Raw genomic sequence first — 15,164 nt, 5'->3', positions numbered from 1 at the left:
AAAAGGACCTATGGGACAACTTTTTCATGCAAAGGGTGGTGTGTATATGGAACAAGCTGCCAGAGGAAGTGGTAGGGGCTGGTACAATTGCAGCAGTTAACAGGCATCTGGATGGTGTATATGCATAGCAAAGATTTAAAGGGATATGGGCCAAGTGCTGGCAAATGGGGCTGGATGCAGGAGCGGCGCTCTGAAAGCTAGTGTGCTTCCAATTAAACCTGTTGGACTATAATCTGGTGTTGTGTGATTTTTAACTTTGTACGCCCCAGTCCAACACCGGCACCTCCAAATCGGGACTAGATGAGGTTGGGATATCTGGTCGGCAAGGACGAGTTGGAGGAAGGGTCTATTTTTGTGTTGTACATCTCGATGACTGCACGATCAATGACGGTGCGGGGCAATTTAAAGTACTGATCGTTCTGATAATATGCGCGTATCGTCAACACGAATCGGCCATAACGCGGTTGACCAATTGTGGACGCTGTTCGAATAACACAAACTTTCTACTGAACGATTATAGGTATAGAGATTGTCTGTAGAGCCGTTTCTACAACGCTATTTTCCGTATCGCGGAGTTGCAGAAGTTGCCTTACATCAGAACGCCCTCTAACTTCTGGAAGGTTCAGGGGGGCACGTGAGGAAACTTTTGTTTTCACCCAGAAGGTGACGGCACTGCCTGTGCGGGTTCGAAAAGGCAGATATCCTCATTTAAGACATGTTTAGATATGCATCTGCATGCAAGGCTGTGGTCCGATGCTGGAAAGTGGTAGTTTTGTTCAGAGCAGGCAGATCACGCCTGAGCTCCACAGCTCCGTCCGTTAGTGGTCACGTGCTCTATTCACAGGGAGCCAATCAGCTTCGGCCGTGCCGCAGTTTGAATCTGTTGTTTAGAATTTTCAACCGAGCGCCGGGACCCAGGAGCAGGTAGGGGTCGAAGGTGTGGGGAGGGAATCAGGGATTGGGATCAGGCGGCGGGAGGGAGAACTATCCTGTGGCCCTGCCCGGGAGATAGCTCGGAGCGGTCACTTAGTTGGCTGTAGGCCGTGATGTTCCAGTTTTCGCCTCGTCACACGCAGAGCCCAAGCTGAGTTCCGGCCCGAGCGCTGTCTCTGTCTGTCTGTCCCTTTCTCTGCACAAGTAATATCAACGGTGGCGGCAGAGTCGGTTGATCGCGCCGAAACTAGGTTGTCCACTCTGCCGACGACGGGGAAGTCTTTGAGCGCCTGTCTCTGTGTTGTACTCTAGGCAGCATCCGAGGAGCAGTAAAATCGACGTTTCGGGCAAAAGCCCTTCATCAGGAATAAAGGCAGAGAGCCTGAAGGGTGGAGAGATAAGTGAGAGGAGGGTGGGGGTGGGGAGAAAGTAGCATAGAGTACAATGGGTGAGTAAGGGAGGGGATGAAGGTTGGGGTGGGGGGAAAAGAGGGTGGAGTGGACAGGTGGAAAAGAAGATAGGCAGGTAGGACAACCTGGGAGTTGCAGTGGGAGAGGGACTCCCTGAGATTCTTGTAGAGAGAGGAGGAAAACTTCTTCAAGGCAGGCATCCTTGCATGAGGATTCGCAGTAGGATTAAAATCAATGACTGCAGATGCTGGAAACCAGATTCTGGATTAGTGGTGCTGGAAGAGCACACACGACAGTTCAGGCAGCATCCGAGGAGCAGTAAAAAAAGCCCTTCATCAGGAATAAAGGCAGAGAGTCTGAAGGGTGGAGAGATAAGCTAGAGGAGGTTGTCCTACCTGCCTATCTTCTTTTCCACCTATCCACTCAACCTCCCTCTGCCCCTGACCTATCACCTTCATCCCCTCCCCCACTCACCTATTGTACTTGATGCTACTTTCTCCCCACCCCCACCCCCACCCTCCCAAAGGCTTCCAAAAGTCAGTGTGGTATAGAGGAGCAGATATGTGGACAGATCATGGAAAGATATGAAAACAGTACAGGAAACAGCCCTTTTAACCTACGATGTTGTAGTGAACATGGTGCCATTTACCTAATCCCATCTGCATCTCCATGGTCCATATCCCTCCAGTCCTTACAAATTCATTTGCTTATCTAAAAGTCCCTTAAACCCCCCCTGGCAGTGTGTACCAGACTCCTACTACTCTCTGTATTTTAAAAAAAATTGCCCCCTCACCTTTAATGCATGACCCTTAATATTAGACATTTCAACGCTTGGGGGGGGGGGAAAAGATTCTGACCATCAACCCTGTGCATGCATCTCATAATTTTATACACTTCTATCTAGCCTCCCCTCAGCCTCTGCCACTCCAGAGAAAACAACTGGAGTTTTTCTACCCTCTCCTGACAGCCCATACTGTTGAATCTAGACAGCAATATGGTAAACCTCTTTTGTATCCTCTTCAAAACCTCCACATCCTTTCTGTGAATTGGAACCATAATTGAACACAGTATTTGAAGTGTGGTCTAACCAAAGTCTTCTAAAGCTGCAATAAGACATATATATCAATTCCCTGAACAATAAAGGCAAGCATGCCATAAGCTACCTTTACCAGCCTATCTAATGATGTGGCCACTTTCAGGGAGCTATGGACTTTAGTCCCAAGATCCCTCTGTACATCAGTGCTGTTCAGGGTCCTACCATTAACTGTGTGCTACTTAACGTTTTATCTCCCAAAGTGCAGCACCACACGCTTTTCTGGATTAACCTCCTTTTGCCATTTCTCCGTCCACATCTGCATCCCACTGTCTCCTTTGATAACTTCCCACCCTATTCACGATTCCACCAAACTTTGTATTATCTGCAAACTTATTAACCCACCCACCTACATTTTCATCCAACTCATATATATCACAAACAGCAGAGGACCCAGCATCAATTCCTGTGAAATACCCCTAGTCACGGTCCTCCAGTCAGAGAAAGACCCTTACACCAATACCCTCTACCTTATATGGGCAAGCCCATTCTGAATCCAAAAGGCCAAGTCACTGTGGATCCCATGCATCTTAACCTTCTGGATGAGCCTAGCATGAGGGACCCTGTGGAAATCCTTACTAAACTTTGCTGAAATTGAATGGGACTCCCTTAGTGCAAGGGCTTAGATGGGGTGGAATTTGTTTGGTGGATCCAGGAGGTTTTTTGAAATAATGTGTAGATAGGGAAGGGGCCCAATTCAACCTTGTCAATGAGCCTGGCTAACTGATGAAAATTTCTGTGAGGGAGTGTTTGGAAACAGTGATCATAATGCCATAAGTTTTAAGCTGTAATGGATGTATAAACCTTGTCCTCAGATGAAAATGCTAAATTGTGGGAATGCAATAATATTAGGCAGGAACTGTAGAAATTAAATTGGGGTGGCTGTTTGAGGGTAAATCCACATCTCTCATATGGGAATCATTTAAAAGCCAGTTAATCAGAATTGAGGATGAGCATTTTCCTGAGTGTGAAAGATCAGGATGGCAAGAATGGGAATAAAAGGATTGTCTTAAGAGGCAAGAAGGTGTTTGATAAGGTGCCACATGCAAGGTTAATACACAATTGATTTATTGTAATCATATGTATTGAAATATAGTGAAAAGTGTTGTTTTGCATGCTATGCAGGCAAAACAACACTTTTCACTATATTTCAATACATATGATTATGCTATGCAGGTAAATGGTACCATACAAAATGCATCAGGGTAGCAGAACAGAGCACAGAATACAGTATTCCAGCTGCATAGAAAATGCAGAGAGAAAGCGATCAGAGTTAGAATTTGAGAGGTCTGTTCAAAAGTCTAATAACACCTGGGAAGAAGCTGTTCTTGAATCTGTTTGAATGTGTATTCCTTCTGCCTAATGGAAGAGGGTAGAAGAGACTATAACCCAGATGGGAAGGGTCTTCAATTATGTTGGTTGCTTTCCTGAGGCAGTAGGAAATGCAGATGGAGTCAATGGATGGAAGGCTGGTTTGCACGATGGACTAGGCTGTATTCACAGCTCTCTAGTTTCTTGCAGTCTTGGGAAGAGTAGTTTCCATACCACACTATGATGCATCCAGATAAGATGTTCTATATGCTGCATCTATAAAATTGATAACATCTGTGACAGTGGCATACTTGTTTAAGTTGGCCCTTGAATTCTTGAATATAGAATAGTTCATCGACTCTGAGCAGTCCTATGAATGCCCTTCCATTGCCTCAGACCAATACTGCACTATTTTCTGTACTGGTTCCTCATGCTTCAATTTTTGCTTTGTAAACCGGGAAGAGGAGCACGGCAATGTGATCTGATTTTCCAAAATGTGGATGAGGAATGGAGTGGTTGTATCTTTGGTTGTATAGCAATGGTCAAGGATGTTCGGACCTCTGGTGGGACAGGAGACATGTTGATGGTATTTTGGTAACATTCAAGGTTGGACTGGTTAAAGTCACCAGTTAAGATGAACATGGTTTTAGGCTATTCTGTCTTCACTTCCACATGGGTGGACCACTGTCAGGATAGCGGAGGTGAATTCGTGTGGCAGGTAGTAGGGTTGGCACTGAACTGTAAGATTTTCTAGGTCTGGGGAACAGTTAATCACCAGGGTTGCAATGTCTGCACGCCAGGAGCTGTTGATTAGGAGGCAGACCCCAACATCCCTTGACTTGTCTGAGGACAGAGTGGTCCATCCATTGAACTCGGAAATCCTCACATTGTAAGGCATAGTCAGGTGTGACAGGAGGGAGCCATGTCTCTGTCACTCAGCACCCAGCAGTCTCTCAATTTCCTTTTAAGTTAGGTGGGGAGTAAAGGGATGCAGATGCTTAGGAACCGACCGACAGGTTTAGACAGTACATTCTGATCAGCTGAGGCTTGAGGGCCGAAGGGCTGTAAATTTTCTTTGTTCTCTTTGTTCATTTTGTTCTCCATGGCCTGGACATTTGCCATGAGTGTGCTGGGGAGGGGTACTTGAAACCCTGAAGTTTTAGTCTCCACCTGAAGTCCAGTGTCTCTCCTACATTTGTTGAATAGGTGTCTGTTCTTAGTTGATCCCGGGCATCAGTGAGGGAAGTCTGCTGCTCTAGAAAGTGTATGCTTCCAACGAGATCCCAGGCACCAGGGCGAGGTCTTGAGCGTTCTAGGGAGTCTTGTGGTTGGTTCTGTCAGGCCTCCTCTATCTCAGGTCACCGTGGGGTCAAGTCTTGTACCCATGCTGGTGAAGCTTTGGTTCTGGGTTTCTATGAGGTCTGGCTTGTTGGAATCCAGTAGGCCCTTAGTGTTAGTAGTTCAGCCTTGTCAGTTGTAGAATCTTTCAACCTGAAAGTAGATTTAAGAGAAGATTATTCGTAATTCTGACAGACTTAGAATTAAGGCTTAGAAGAGCAGAGTGATTTAAGATATATAAGTATAAGATCTGCTGTAGACAGCTTGCCAAATGCCACTGTGCTCCGGCACCATCTTGAACACAGTAAGATCACACAGGGTTAGGAGTAATGTGTTGGCTTAGATAGAGAGGATTAGCTTGACAACAGAAAGCAGAGAGTTGGAGTAAATTGGTCTTCTGGTTGGCCAGCTACTACTAATGGATACCCCAGAGTTTGGTCTTCTGGGACCCAGTTATTCACAATCTGTTAACAATTTGAATGCTGTGATACAATGTACTATAACCGATTTGGAGCTGCCACCAAAATTGGTGGGTCACAAAATTGCAATGAAGAAATAAGAAATTTACAATGAACATGTATAGATTCAGTGAATGGGCAAAAAGTTACCAAATGAAGCTTAATGTGGTTAAGTGTGTGGTTATCCATTTTAGTTGGAAGAATAAAAAGGCAACTTATCATCTAGTTGGAGAGAAACTCCAAAAGTTTCTTTTGAATCTGGGTGTTCTCATTCTTGAGTCACAGGTAGCTAGCATGTAGGTACAGCAGGTAATAAGGAAGGCAAATGGAATTTATTGCTACAGGAATGGAGTAAAGAAGTAGGAAAATGTTATTGCAATTGTGCAAGGCATTGGAGAGACTGCATCTAGAGTGCTGCATACATTTGCATCTCCATTCTTGAGGAAGGATGTAATTGCATTGGAGGCAGTTATGAGATGGTCCACTAGATTAATTCCAGGGATGAAAAGCTTGTTTTATGGGGAGAGATTGCGCAGGTTAGACATATACTCATTAGACGAATGTGAGGACATCTAATTGAGGTATATAAGATGCTAAAGGGGATTGATAAAGTAGATGTAGAACATAAGATGCCTTATGAGGCAATTTAGAAAAAAACAGTCATTGTTTTAGTCCAAGGAGATGGCAGATTTAAAACAGATTAGGAATTGCCAAAATGTATGCGGTACGCCAGATACAATCTTTTAGATTAGATTACTTACAGTGTGGAAACAGGCCCTTTGGCCCAACAAGTCCACACCGACCCGCCGAAGCGCAACCCACCCATACCCCTACATTTACCCCTTACCTAACACTATGGGCACTTTAGCATGGCCAATTCACCTGACCTGCACATCTTTGGACTGTGGGAGGAAACCGGAGCACCCGGAGGAAACCCACGCAGACACTGGGAGAATGTGCAAACTCCACACAGTCAGTCGCCTGAGGCGGGAATTGAACCCGGGTCTCTGGCGCTGTGAGGCAGCAGTGCTAGCCACTGTGCCACCGTGCTGCCCAATCTCTCCAATGCCTTGTACAATTGTAACAACAGTAGGTTAAAGAGTTTTAGCAGCAGGCAGAATTTAGAGTTGAGGCAGAGATGAGATCATCCATATTTGTATTGAATAGCAGAGCAGGTTTAAGGGGCTGGATTACCTACTCCTCCCCATTCTTATGTTAACAGAATTACAGGTGAGGCAGAAGAGAGGTAATGGAGGGTTGGGCTAAAATATTGTTGATGTAAAAACTGGGATTCATCTAATATATAAAAATAAGCTTTAAAAAGTCACAGTAAAGAGACAACACAGATCTGATGTGTGAAATAACCACAGTGTGTAATAAATGAATGGTGATCTGCGCTCAGTTGAATGCATTTTGTCCTTTGAGCCAAATAACTTTTAGGTTTTCGCCTAACTTCAACATGATTTATGAAGGCTCCTATATTTCAGTTGTGATGATGAGGCTCAGTTTCATTGCTGATTAGAAAGCAGGTCTAGTATCTCTATTTAAATATGGAAATCTCAAAGATGCTGTCAGTTACCTGACTCTTCCATGGATTGTAATGAAACAGTTGTCATTAATTGATTCACCACTTACATACAACAAATGAAATTATGGGACGTTTGTCATGACAGAAAAAAGTTAGCTTGTGCATCTTGTAATAAGTGCATTTTTAATAGTTGTGGTAAGTATGGAGTTTTATTATTTTCCATCCTAATTACAGTTGGGGGAACAAAAACATTTTGTAACTTTTTCTGGCCATCTGTTTTCAATTTCTGAATCTGATCTTTCTTTCCCAATCTTTATTTTCTGTATGGTTTTAAATCTGGTTTACAGTTCTTTGTTTAGACGTCCATTTTAATGATTCAACTTGATTGAATATTGTCATTCCTTTTTGCTGTGGTTGTAAACAACAGACACCTGTGACAAGTGTGCCATTCCATATTTTGATGTCTTATAAAAAGAAGTCCCTGCTCCAAAATCTTCAAGTACCCATTCAACAGTTACTGAACATTGAGCACTGTTTCTATGCTGATGGCCATTGAACCTAAACCCTAAGGTAGGATGACAACACAGTAAGGCAACTATATAACACGGCTACTTCAAAGGTAATCCATATAATTTTGTGTTTGAGATTGTCTGGTGCACTTAAGATACTTCATAAATGCAAAGTGTTTTTTCTTAATGTAAAAAATAGGAGAGTTGGACCGTTACAGAGGTGATGTTAAACAGTAGAAGCTCCACTTGATACCTCCTAATCCTGCAAGATGAAAAGGATTTGAAAGATCACTATCTGAAGAGGAGCCAGATACTCTGTTGGTATCTTTCAACCAACACTAACAATAACAGATAAATTATTTAATCATTTGATGTGCTACTTGAGGAGTAAAACTAATTCTGCATAATGCTTTAGCATAGAATGTAACGTTAGTCATGTGTGTGGTTTTGAACTTAATTCCCTAAATCTCCTAGTAATAACTTCATATTTATTTGTGATGACCCAAAATATATACATGAGCAAAAAAAGTCAATAAAATTGACATAAATTTTAGTCTCTTAAAATATTTTACCTGATTGTGGGTTGTTGGTTGCTTTGGTATTCTGCTGGCTGCCACCATTATGGTGGACCTGGTTTAACATGAATGTGCCTTAAACTTCTGACAATCTCAGTACGGAGGGACCTGTTGAATCAGAATGCAGTTGGCTGATCTACTTTGAAAATTTAGTTCAAATCACTTATTGCTAATTAACCGCTTACTGCAGAATTTTTCATTTTTGCATTAAAAGCCATGAGTACATCAGATAGAAGTTGAATTTTCTAAACCTGAATAAATTTAAATGTTAGGTTTTATATGCAACATCATTGAAAACATTTTACATTGGTCTGATTTGATCTCCGATGCGATGATATGTGTTCTCCAACAATGCAGTTAAGCAATCAAGGTTTAAAAAGAGAGGTTGGTCATGATAGAGAATATTTACTCATGATTTCTCACTCCCAAGTGGAGCTTACCCATGTAAAAGCAATTCTTGCATCAGACCTTTGACAGAATAATTATTACTATTGCTGGTACTTCCTGTGCAGCTCTCAGCATCTTTTTTTTTCTCTGTTGCTCTCTTGCGCTCACTTTCCCTCTCTCTGCGTCCCTAAATGGAAAATGAAGGCATTGTTTAGTTTGCACTTCATTGGTACGCTATAGAAGGCCCATGATGGAAATGTTAGTATGGGAGCAGAATGGATTGTTTGAAAGTTCAAAGAACAAGCAAAGTATTCCACAAAGCAGTCATCCAGTCTGTTTTTTTCTCACCAGTGTAAAGGAGACCACATTGTGAGCAGTCAGTACATAGACTGTATTGAAAGATATGTGAGTATACTGCTGCTTCACCTGGAAGATGTGTTTTGGGCATTGGACAGTAAGGAAGGAGGAGATAAAAGGCCAAAGTGTTGCAACTTCCTCAATTTTTCCTTTATTCAGGGCATCTGTTCTGGAATGGGAAGAACTTGGATTGAGAGGAGAAGAATCCAGTGGTTGTGGTTTATGTAGGTACTGACAAAGGATAAAGAAAAAGGTTCTGCTTTAGAATTACAAGCAGCTAGGACCAAATTACAAAACATAATCACAAAGATGATAAACTTCACGTTACTACCTGAGCTACATATAAATTGCTGTAAATAACAACTAAGCGTTAAATGTGTGACTCAGGTAGGTTTGAGAGAAATGGTTCCCAATTGATGAGCACTGGCACTAGTACTGGGAAAAGAAAACTGTCCTGTTGGGGCATTTGAACCATGTTGAGACCAGTGAACTGGCAAATTGAATTCTAGCTTGATAGGTTGTAGTTAGGGCTTTAAAATAATTAATTTGGGGTAAGGGGATTCAAATGAAGGAAAATGTAAAATATCAAAAAGGAATGAGAGCAGAGATGCAGGATATTGAATCATTGAATGAAGAGTGTGACAGGAAGAGGTAGAAAATATAAGCAGAAGAGTGCAGCTGAAATTAGAACCAGAATAAGTCATGCTGGTTAAAAAGTCAATGCTTAAGGTTCTACCTGAATGTGTGCAGTAGTTGTAACAAGATCAATCAGTTGCCAGTACAAATACAAATAAATAAACATAACTTGATGGCTATTATGGAAATGTGGTTGTATGGTGGCTACAACTGGGCAATTGATATTTAAAGATTTTGGATGTTACTGATGCATGGACAAAAAGAAAAAGATAGGAGAAGCGTTGACTGTCCTGTTTCTTGGATGCTGCCTGACCAGCTAAGCTTTTCCAGCGTCACACTTTTCAAAAAAGATAAAGAAAGGCTTGAGTTAATAAAGGTGGTATCAGTGTGGCAATGAGTAGTTGTATAAGTGTAATAAATCAAGATATGGAAGCAGTTTGTGTGGGAATAGGGAATAGTGAGGGAAAGAATGCACAGGTGGGAACCATGTATAGGCCCCGAAAGAAATGACCCTCTGTAGGGCAAGATGTGAGTCAGGAATTTATAAAGAGGGCAATAATTGTCATGGATGATTTTAATCTGCATATTGATGGGACATTTCAGATAGGCAAGGGAAATGTGGATGGTGAATTTGTAGAAGGATCATTTTTGAGCTGTACATTGCACAACCTCCCTGCAAAGAAGCTGTTTCAGATCTAGTAATGTGTAATAAGATAGGATTAGTAATAGATCTCATAGTTAGGGATTTAACAAGTAATGATAGCAGTATTGTAGAATTTAATATTTAGTTTGAGGGAGAGTAACTCAAACTGGGTTCTCAACTTAAATAAGCAATTGTAGTAGTATGAAGAAAGAGTTATCTAAAGTAGGCTAGTGAAATAGATTAAGGATTGGGCAGTAGATGAGCAGTGACAGCGATTTATGTGCTATTCCATAAAGCTCAACAAAAATGTACAGTATTCTGGTCAAAAAGGGGGACTCAGTGAGAAGGAAGGTATGCACTAAGTAACTTGGTGAAAATGAGTCATAGACCAGAGGTTTGGCAATCTGTTAGAATCTAGTGGGTGGCAAGTAGAAGAGGTTGCAAATTGGATGTAAGTAGAAGATGAGCATGTTTCTTTTGAAATTAAATTAGTTTTAATATTTAATTTAGGCATAGAAATTTGCCAGTGTAAAATATTTCAACTCTCAGGGTATATGGTGTTCTTCTTTTCTCAGAGGAAGGTACTACCAAACCTAACTACAGCTTTCACTTTGGTTTGAATTTGGAAAATCTGATGAAGTTAAAGTTGTACTATTCATGAATGCAACATAAGCTACTCAAGAAGATGATAATTTGGATAGAAATTATGTATGAGTATATGAGGACAAAGCAGGAGGTTGACAGTAGGTAATGCTTGTTTGAAGGCCTGGTGCAGGCACAATGGCCAAAAGGCATCCTTTTATGAGTTACAATTGTGAAGTACCATTTTAAGTGAGCACTGGTGCAAAGTGGTTAAGTTGTAGGTCCTACTGATGAATTCAGAAGAGGCTACCCTGATTACAGAATTTAAGAGCTTAAACCAATGCAAAGAGGAATAAAATGTGAACAGGTGTAAAATGCTAGTTGCAGGAAGTTCACATAAGAGGATGGATTCACTTAGTTAGTTATACTGAAGTAGTTAAATACGAATTGGGGCTTTTGTGGTGCATTGTACTGTCTCTAACTCTGAGCCAGAAGGTGCTGAGGAAGCCCCACCTGCTCCAGAGGGTTGTCAAAACTCATCTGAATAGGTTGATTGAAAATATCGTTTCTTATGAAGCTCAAAAAGGTTGAACTCCCAGCTCTTTCACTATCTCCTCTTTGAAGCAGAAATCTGTTCTGTCTCTGACTTGTGTGTATTTCTCATTCCTTTGCCCTACTATCCAAACTTTAAGATTAAGTTTAAAAAAAATTGTAGGAAACCTGTTTGAGCGTTTGTGTTTAGTACAACAAGGAAGATAGGTTTGGATTAATGAGGATATTGTGAACAGTGGTATTTTCTTCTTTCGTGCTTTCACATACTCAGATGCTATTTTCTTCGCCGCTTTTATGTTGTCAGCTATTGAAGAATAAAGAAGGAAAATGGCCATTGAACGAGGTCAAAAGATTTCTTTCCAGGAAAATCTGGAAGCTATCAAGGAGCGAATGAAAGAGAAAAGGAATCAGAATCAGTCTAAAGTTAACAGGGGTAAACAAACCTTGACCTCAAAAATGAAAACGAAAGTACTGAGTAAGTAAGCAGTTTTATTTCTGCTGAACTTTAATGTTCAGTTTTAAACAAACCTTTTCACTTTTTACTTGTTTAAATTCAACAGGTAAGAGCTCTTTTATAAAAAATATCCAAGCAAACAATCACAACCTAGCTCTATCCCTGGAAGCAGAAAAGAAGAAACTGAGGCAAGCATATGATGTCATATTATCCTTGAAAAGAGAACGCCAAGTAATGATGTTCTACATTCTCATGCTTAAAAGGAAACTTGAAGAACATTTCCCAGAGCAATTTGAGGTACATTAGCAAAACTAAACCCATTAAATTTTAGTTTTTCATTGAATGCATTAAATAAGTACCTTCATAACAATACCTTAAACTGTTTCAATTTCATTAATGAAGTATTTCTAAAACTCTTCCAAATGTGTATTTCTCAATAAGATGTGTAAATGTTGATGAACATAAAGGGTTTCCAAGGGCAAAAATGAAATTGATGCATGGTATCATGTGGCTGACTTTTGATATTTGAACAGGTGCTGGAATTTGCAGCAAGGAAAATTGTGTTGAGATTTTCCTGGAATACCCCAAGGATATTACCATAGTTTTGCTTCTTGGGTCATTTGCTGCGCAGATGGTAAATGGTCTGAAGACACGATTGTTGAGATTACTGTGTTTAGGACTCACTTCTCAGTATTTTTAACCTAAGAAATAGGGGCAGGTGAAGGCCATTCAGTACTTTGATCTGCTCTGTTTTTCAGTATATTCATGGGTTGTCTGATTGTACGCTGAGCTCCAATTTCTTGCATGCCTTCTCAAAATCCTTGACTTCATTTTCAATCAAAAATTTGTTCAACTCGGTTTTGAACATATTCAATTTAACCAGCCTCCACGGCTGTCTATAGAGGAGAATTCAAAGGGCTGATAATCCTCTAAGAGAATAAATTTCTCCTCATACCACTCTTAAATGGGAAACCCTTTACTTTCACGTTGTACCATTAGTTCTAGATCTCCCCATAAATGGCAACATGTTTTTTTCCAATATATATTCTCACCCCCCTCAGAAGAGTAAGGGTTTAAATTAGATTACTTTTCAGACTTCTAAACTTCAGTGAGTACAGATACAATGCGTTCAACCATTCTTTTAAGACACAATCCTTATCTTAGGAATCAGTGTAGTGAACCATTTCTGAACTTGCAGTGCAAGTATTTCCCAGGTTAAGTAAAATGATCAAAAGCGCTTGATGTATGTTTTCATTTGTTCGTTCTTTGCTTCTTTTCATTCTTTCATGAGATGTGGGTTTTAGTTAATGCCAGCATTAGTTGGCCTTTGATTATGGCCCTTGAAGTGCCTTGTTCAGCTGCTTCAGAGTGCCAGTTAAGAGTCGATCTTGTTGTGGATATGGAGTCGCGTGCAGGTAGTTAAGATTGGCAAATATTTTGCCTAAAGAACAATTGTCACGATCCGTATTACTGATGCTAGTTGATATTCCAGATTTATAACTTAAATTCAAATTCCGTCAGCTTCAGTGTTGGAATTTGAAGTCTGCACCAAAGCCTGAGCCTCCGGATTGCTAGTAATGTGATATTGCTATTATCCATCATCTCCTTGCAATTTTCTTCTTTTAGTACTGGATCTTGGTTTTTTTCCAATGACAGACAGATGTGCAACATGTTTTTTTTAATTGCAATTAAAAATTAAAATACATTTGTTCCAGATCTCTGTAAAGATTGCTAACATGTTACTCCCACTTGAAGAAGAGTTTTATTTACAAATAAAAATCAGATTTATCACTTTTTTCCTTATAATGATTTGTTTTTTATTTAAAAGTTCTTGGAATTCACTATTAAAAATGCAAGATTTATATTAATTGAATTAAGTGTGCAGGTATTTTAATGTACCAAATTACTGAACAATTTGTGTATCAAAATAGATTGGGGATGTTTTCTCTGTAGCCTCCGAGGCTGAGGGCTGACCTTAAGAGGTTCATAAAATCATGAGGGGCATGGATAGGATAAATAAACAAGGTCTTTTCCCTGGGGTGGGAGAGTCCAGAACTAGAAGGCATAGGTTTAGGGTGAGAGGGGAAAGATATGAAAGGGACCTAAAGGACAACTTTTTCACGCAGAGGGTGGTGCATGTATGGAATGAGCTGCCAGAGGAAGTGGTGAAGGCTGGTACAATTGCAGCATTTAAAAGGCATCTGGATGGGTATATGAATAGGAAGGGTTGAGAGGGATATGGACCAAGTGCTGGTAAATGGGACTAGATTAGGTTAGGATATCTGATTGGCATGAACGAGTTGGACCAAAGCGTCTGTGCATCTCTCTGACTCTATAAATCACAGAGAGTCTTTGGAAAAATTGATTCTTGGTAAATATAGAAATTTCCTTTCTTGCTTTTCAAACAAAATGAGGGAAACCGATGTGTTCCTGAATCTCTGAATCTTTTGAGCTGTGACTAGGGAAATGCAGACAGTATGATTTTGTCTTATTTGCGCTGGAGTTTGTTTTCTACAAGTGAACAGTTGAGTTTTAGCAACATGTGATCGTATTTTGTCACTTAATTATACATGGAACAGTGAAGTGAACAGTATTATTATAGTATTCTTCACTTTAAGACATAGGTGCCCTTTGCCGAAGTAACTTTGTATATGACCAAATAGTAAGAGCCATGAATAGGCAACAGAGCTGTCCTTGTAAATCTTGATTGTCACAAATTTGTATTCCTGGTAAACATTATGTTTCTAAGGACTTTTGATAAGAATTTATTTCGAGAAATAGTGTCTTCCATTGGAATAAAGGCTTGGTCTGATAAAACATTAATTTCCCTAGTCTGCAGAATTTCATGGCAATGTCATGATGCTGCATTTTTTGACTTTGTCTAAATGTTCTTTAAGGTATCTATGCAATTGATTCACAGAAATTTTGTAGTTTCTAATGTATAGAAATATAGTTGGCGGATGTATGAAGTTATCTTTTTCATATTTTATACATGAGTTACAGGGTCCTTGAATGTTTCAATTCTTTAGTCAATCCTTTTTGGGTCATATACTTAGCTCCACACCTGTTGGCCTTTCTCTGAAGTATTCACATTTTACCCTAAAAACATAAGTTTCGTACGCTTGCTGCCTATTCTGGGTACATGTAGATAAAACTGTTAATCAGACAGTCATCAGGAAGTTATATTTCACAGTGAGAAATGTAAAATTTGAAGTATTGGTTTCCCACCTAAAATGTATTTTTTTTCCCCAGCGTTTGAAACTCGTTTCTGATTCTATAGGTGAGGATCTAAGCAACTTGGGTGATGACTTATCACAGTGCATACCATCGTGTTCTTCACCTGTTGAATTCTTCAATCAGTGAGTATTTGTTTTTTTTAATTCCAGGCTTGAAAGAAT

The 15,164-nt window shown here is 40.2% G+C and overlaps 1 protein-coding gene across 9 annotated transcripts in view; it reads left to right on the top strand.

Annotated features, from left to right (window-relative positions):
- Positions 1 to 704: 704 nt before the first annotated feature.
- The window catches only part of LOC140480619 (shugoshin 1-like), a 33,054-nt gene continuing 18,594 nt past the window's right edge, over positions 705 to 15,164 (top strand). The window contains exons 1-6 of one of the 9 annotated variants that reach the window (XM_072575738.1): positions 706 to 924; positions 7,499 to 7,641; positions 7,780 to 7,897; positions 11,617 to 11,787; positions 11,873 to 12,063; positions 15,019 to 15,125. In XM_072575738.1, coding sequence (XP_072431839.1) covers positions 11,640 to 11,787; positions 11,873 to 12,063; positions 15,019 to 15,125 — 446 coding nt within the window. In that variant the 5' untranslated portion in view covers positions 706 to 924; positions 7,499 to 7,641; positions 7,780 to 7,897; positions 11,617 to 11,639. The other 8 variants (XM_072575737.1, XM_072575739.1, XM_072575743.1 and 5 more) reach the window with 8 other exon arrangements.

Source organism: Chiloscyllium punctatum, chromosome 8 (assembly GCF_047496795.1).
Source record: "Chiloscyllium punctatum isolate Juve2018m chromosome 8, sChiPun1.3, whole genome shotgun sequence".
In the NCBI taxonomy this organism is placed as follows: Eukaryota; Metazoa; Chordata; class Chondrichthyes; order Orectolobiformes; family Hemiscylliidae; genus Chiloscyllium; species Chiloscyllium punctatum.
This window is presented reverse-complemented; position numbering and strand designations above follow the sequence as displayed.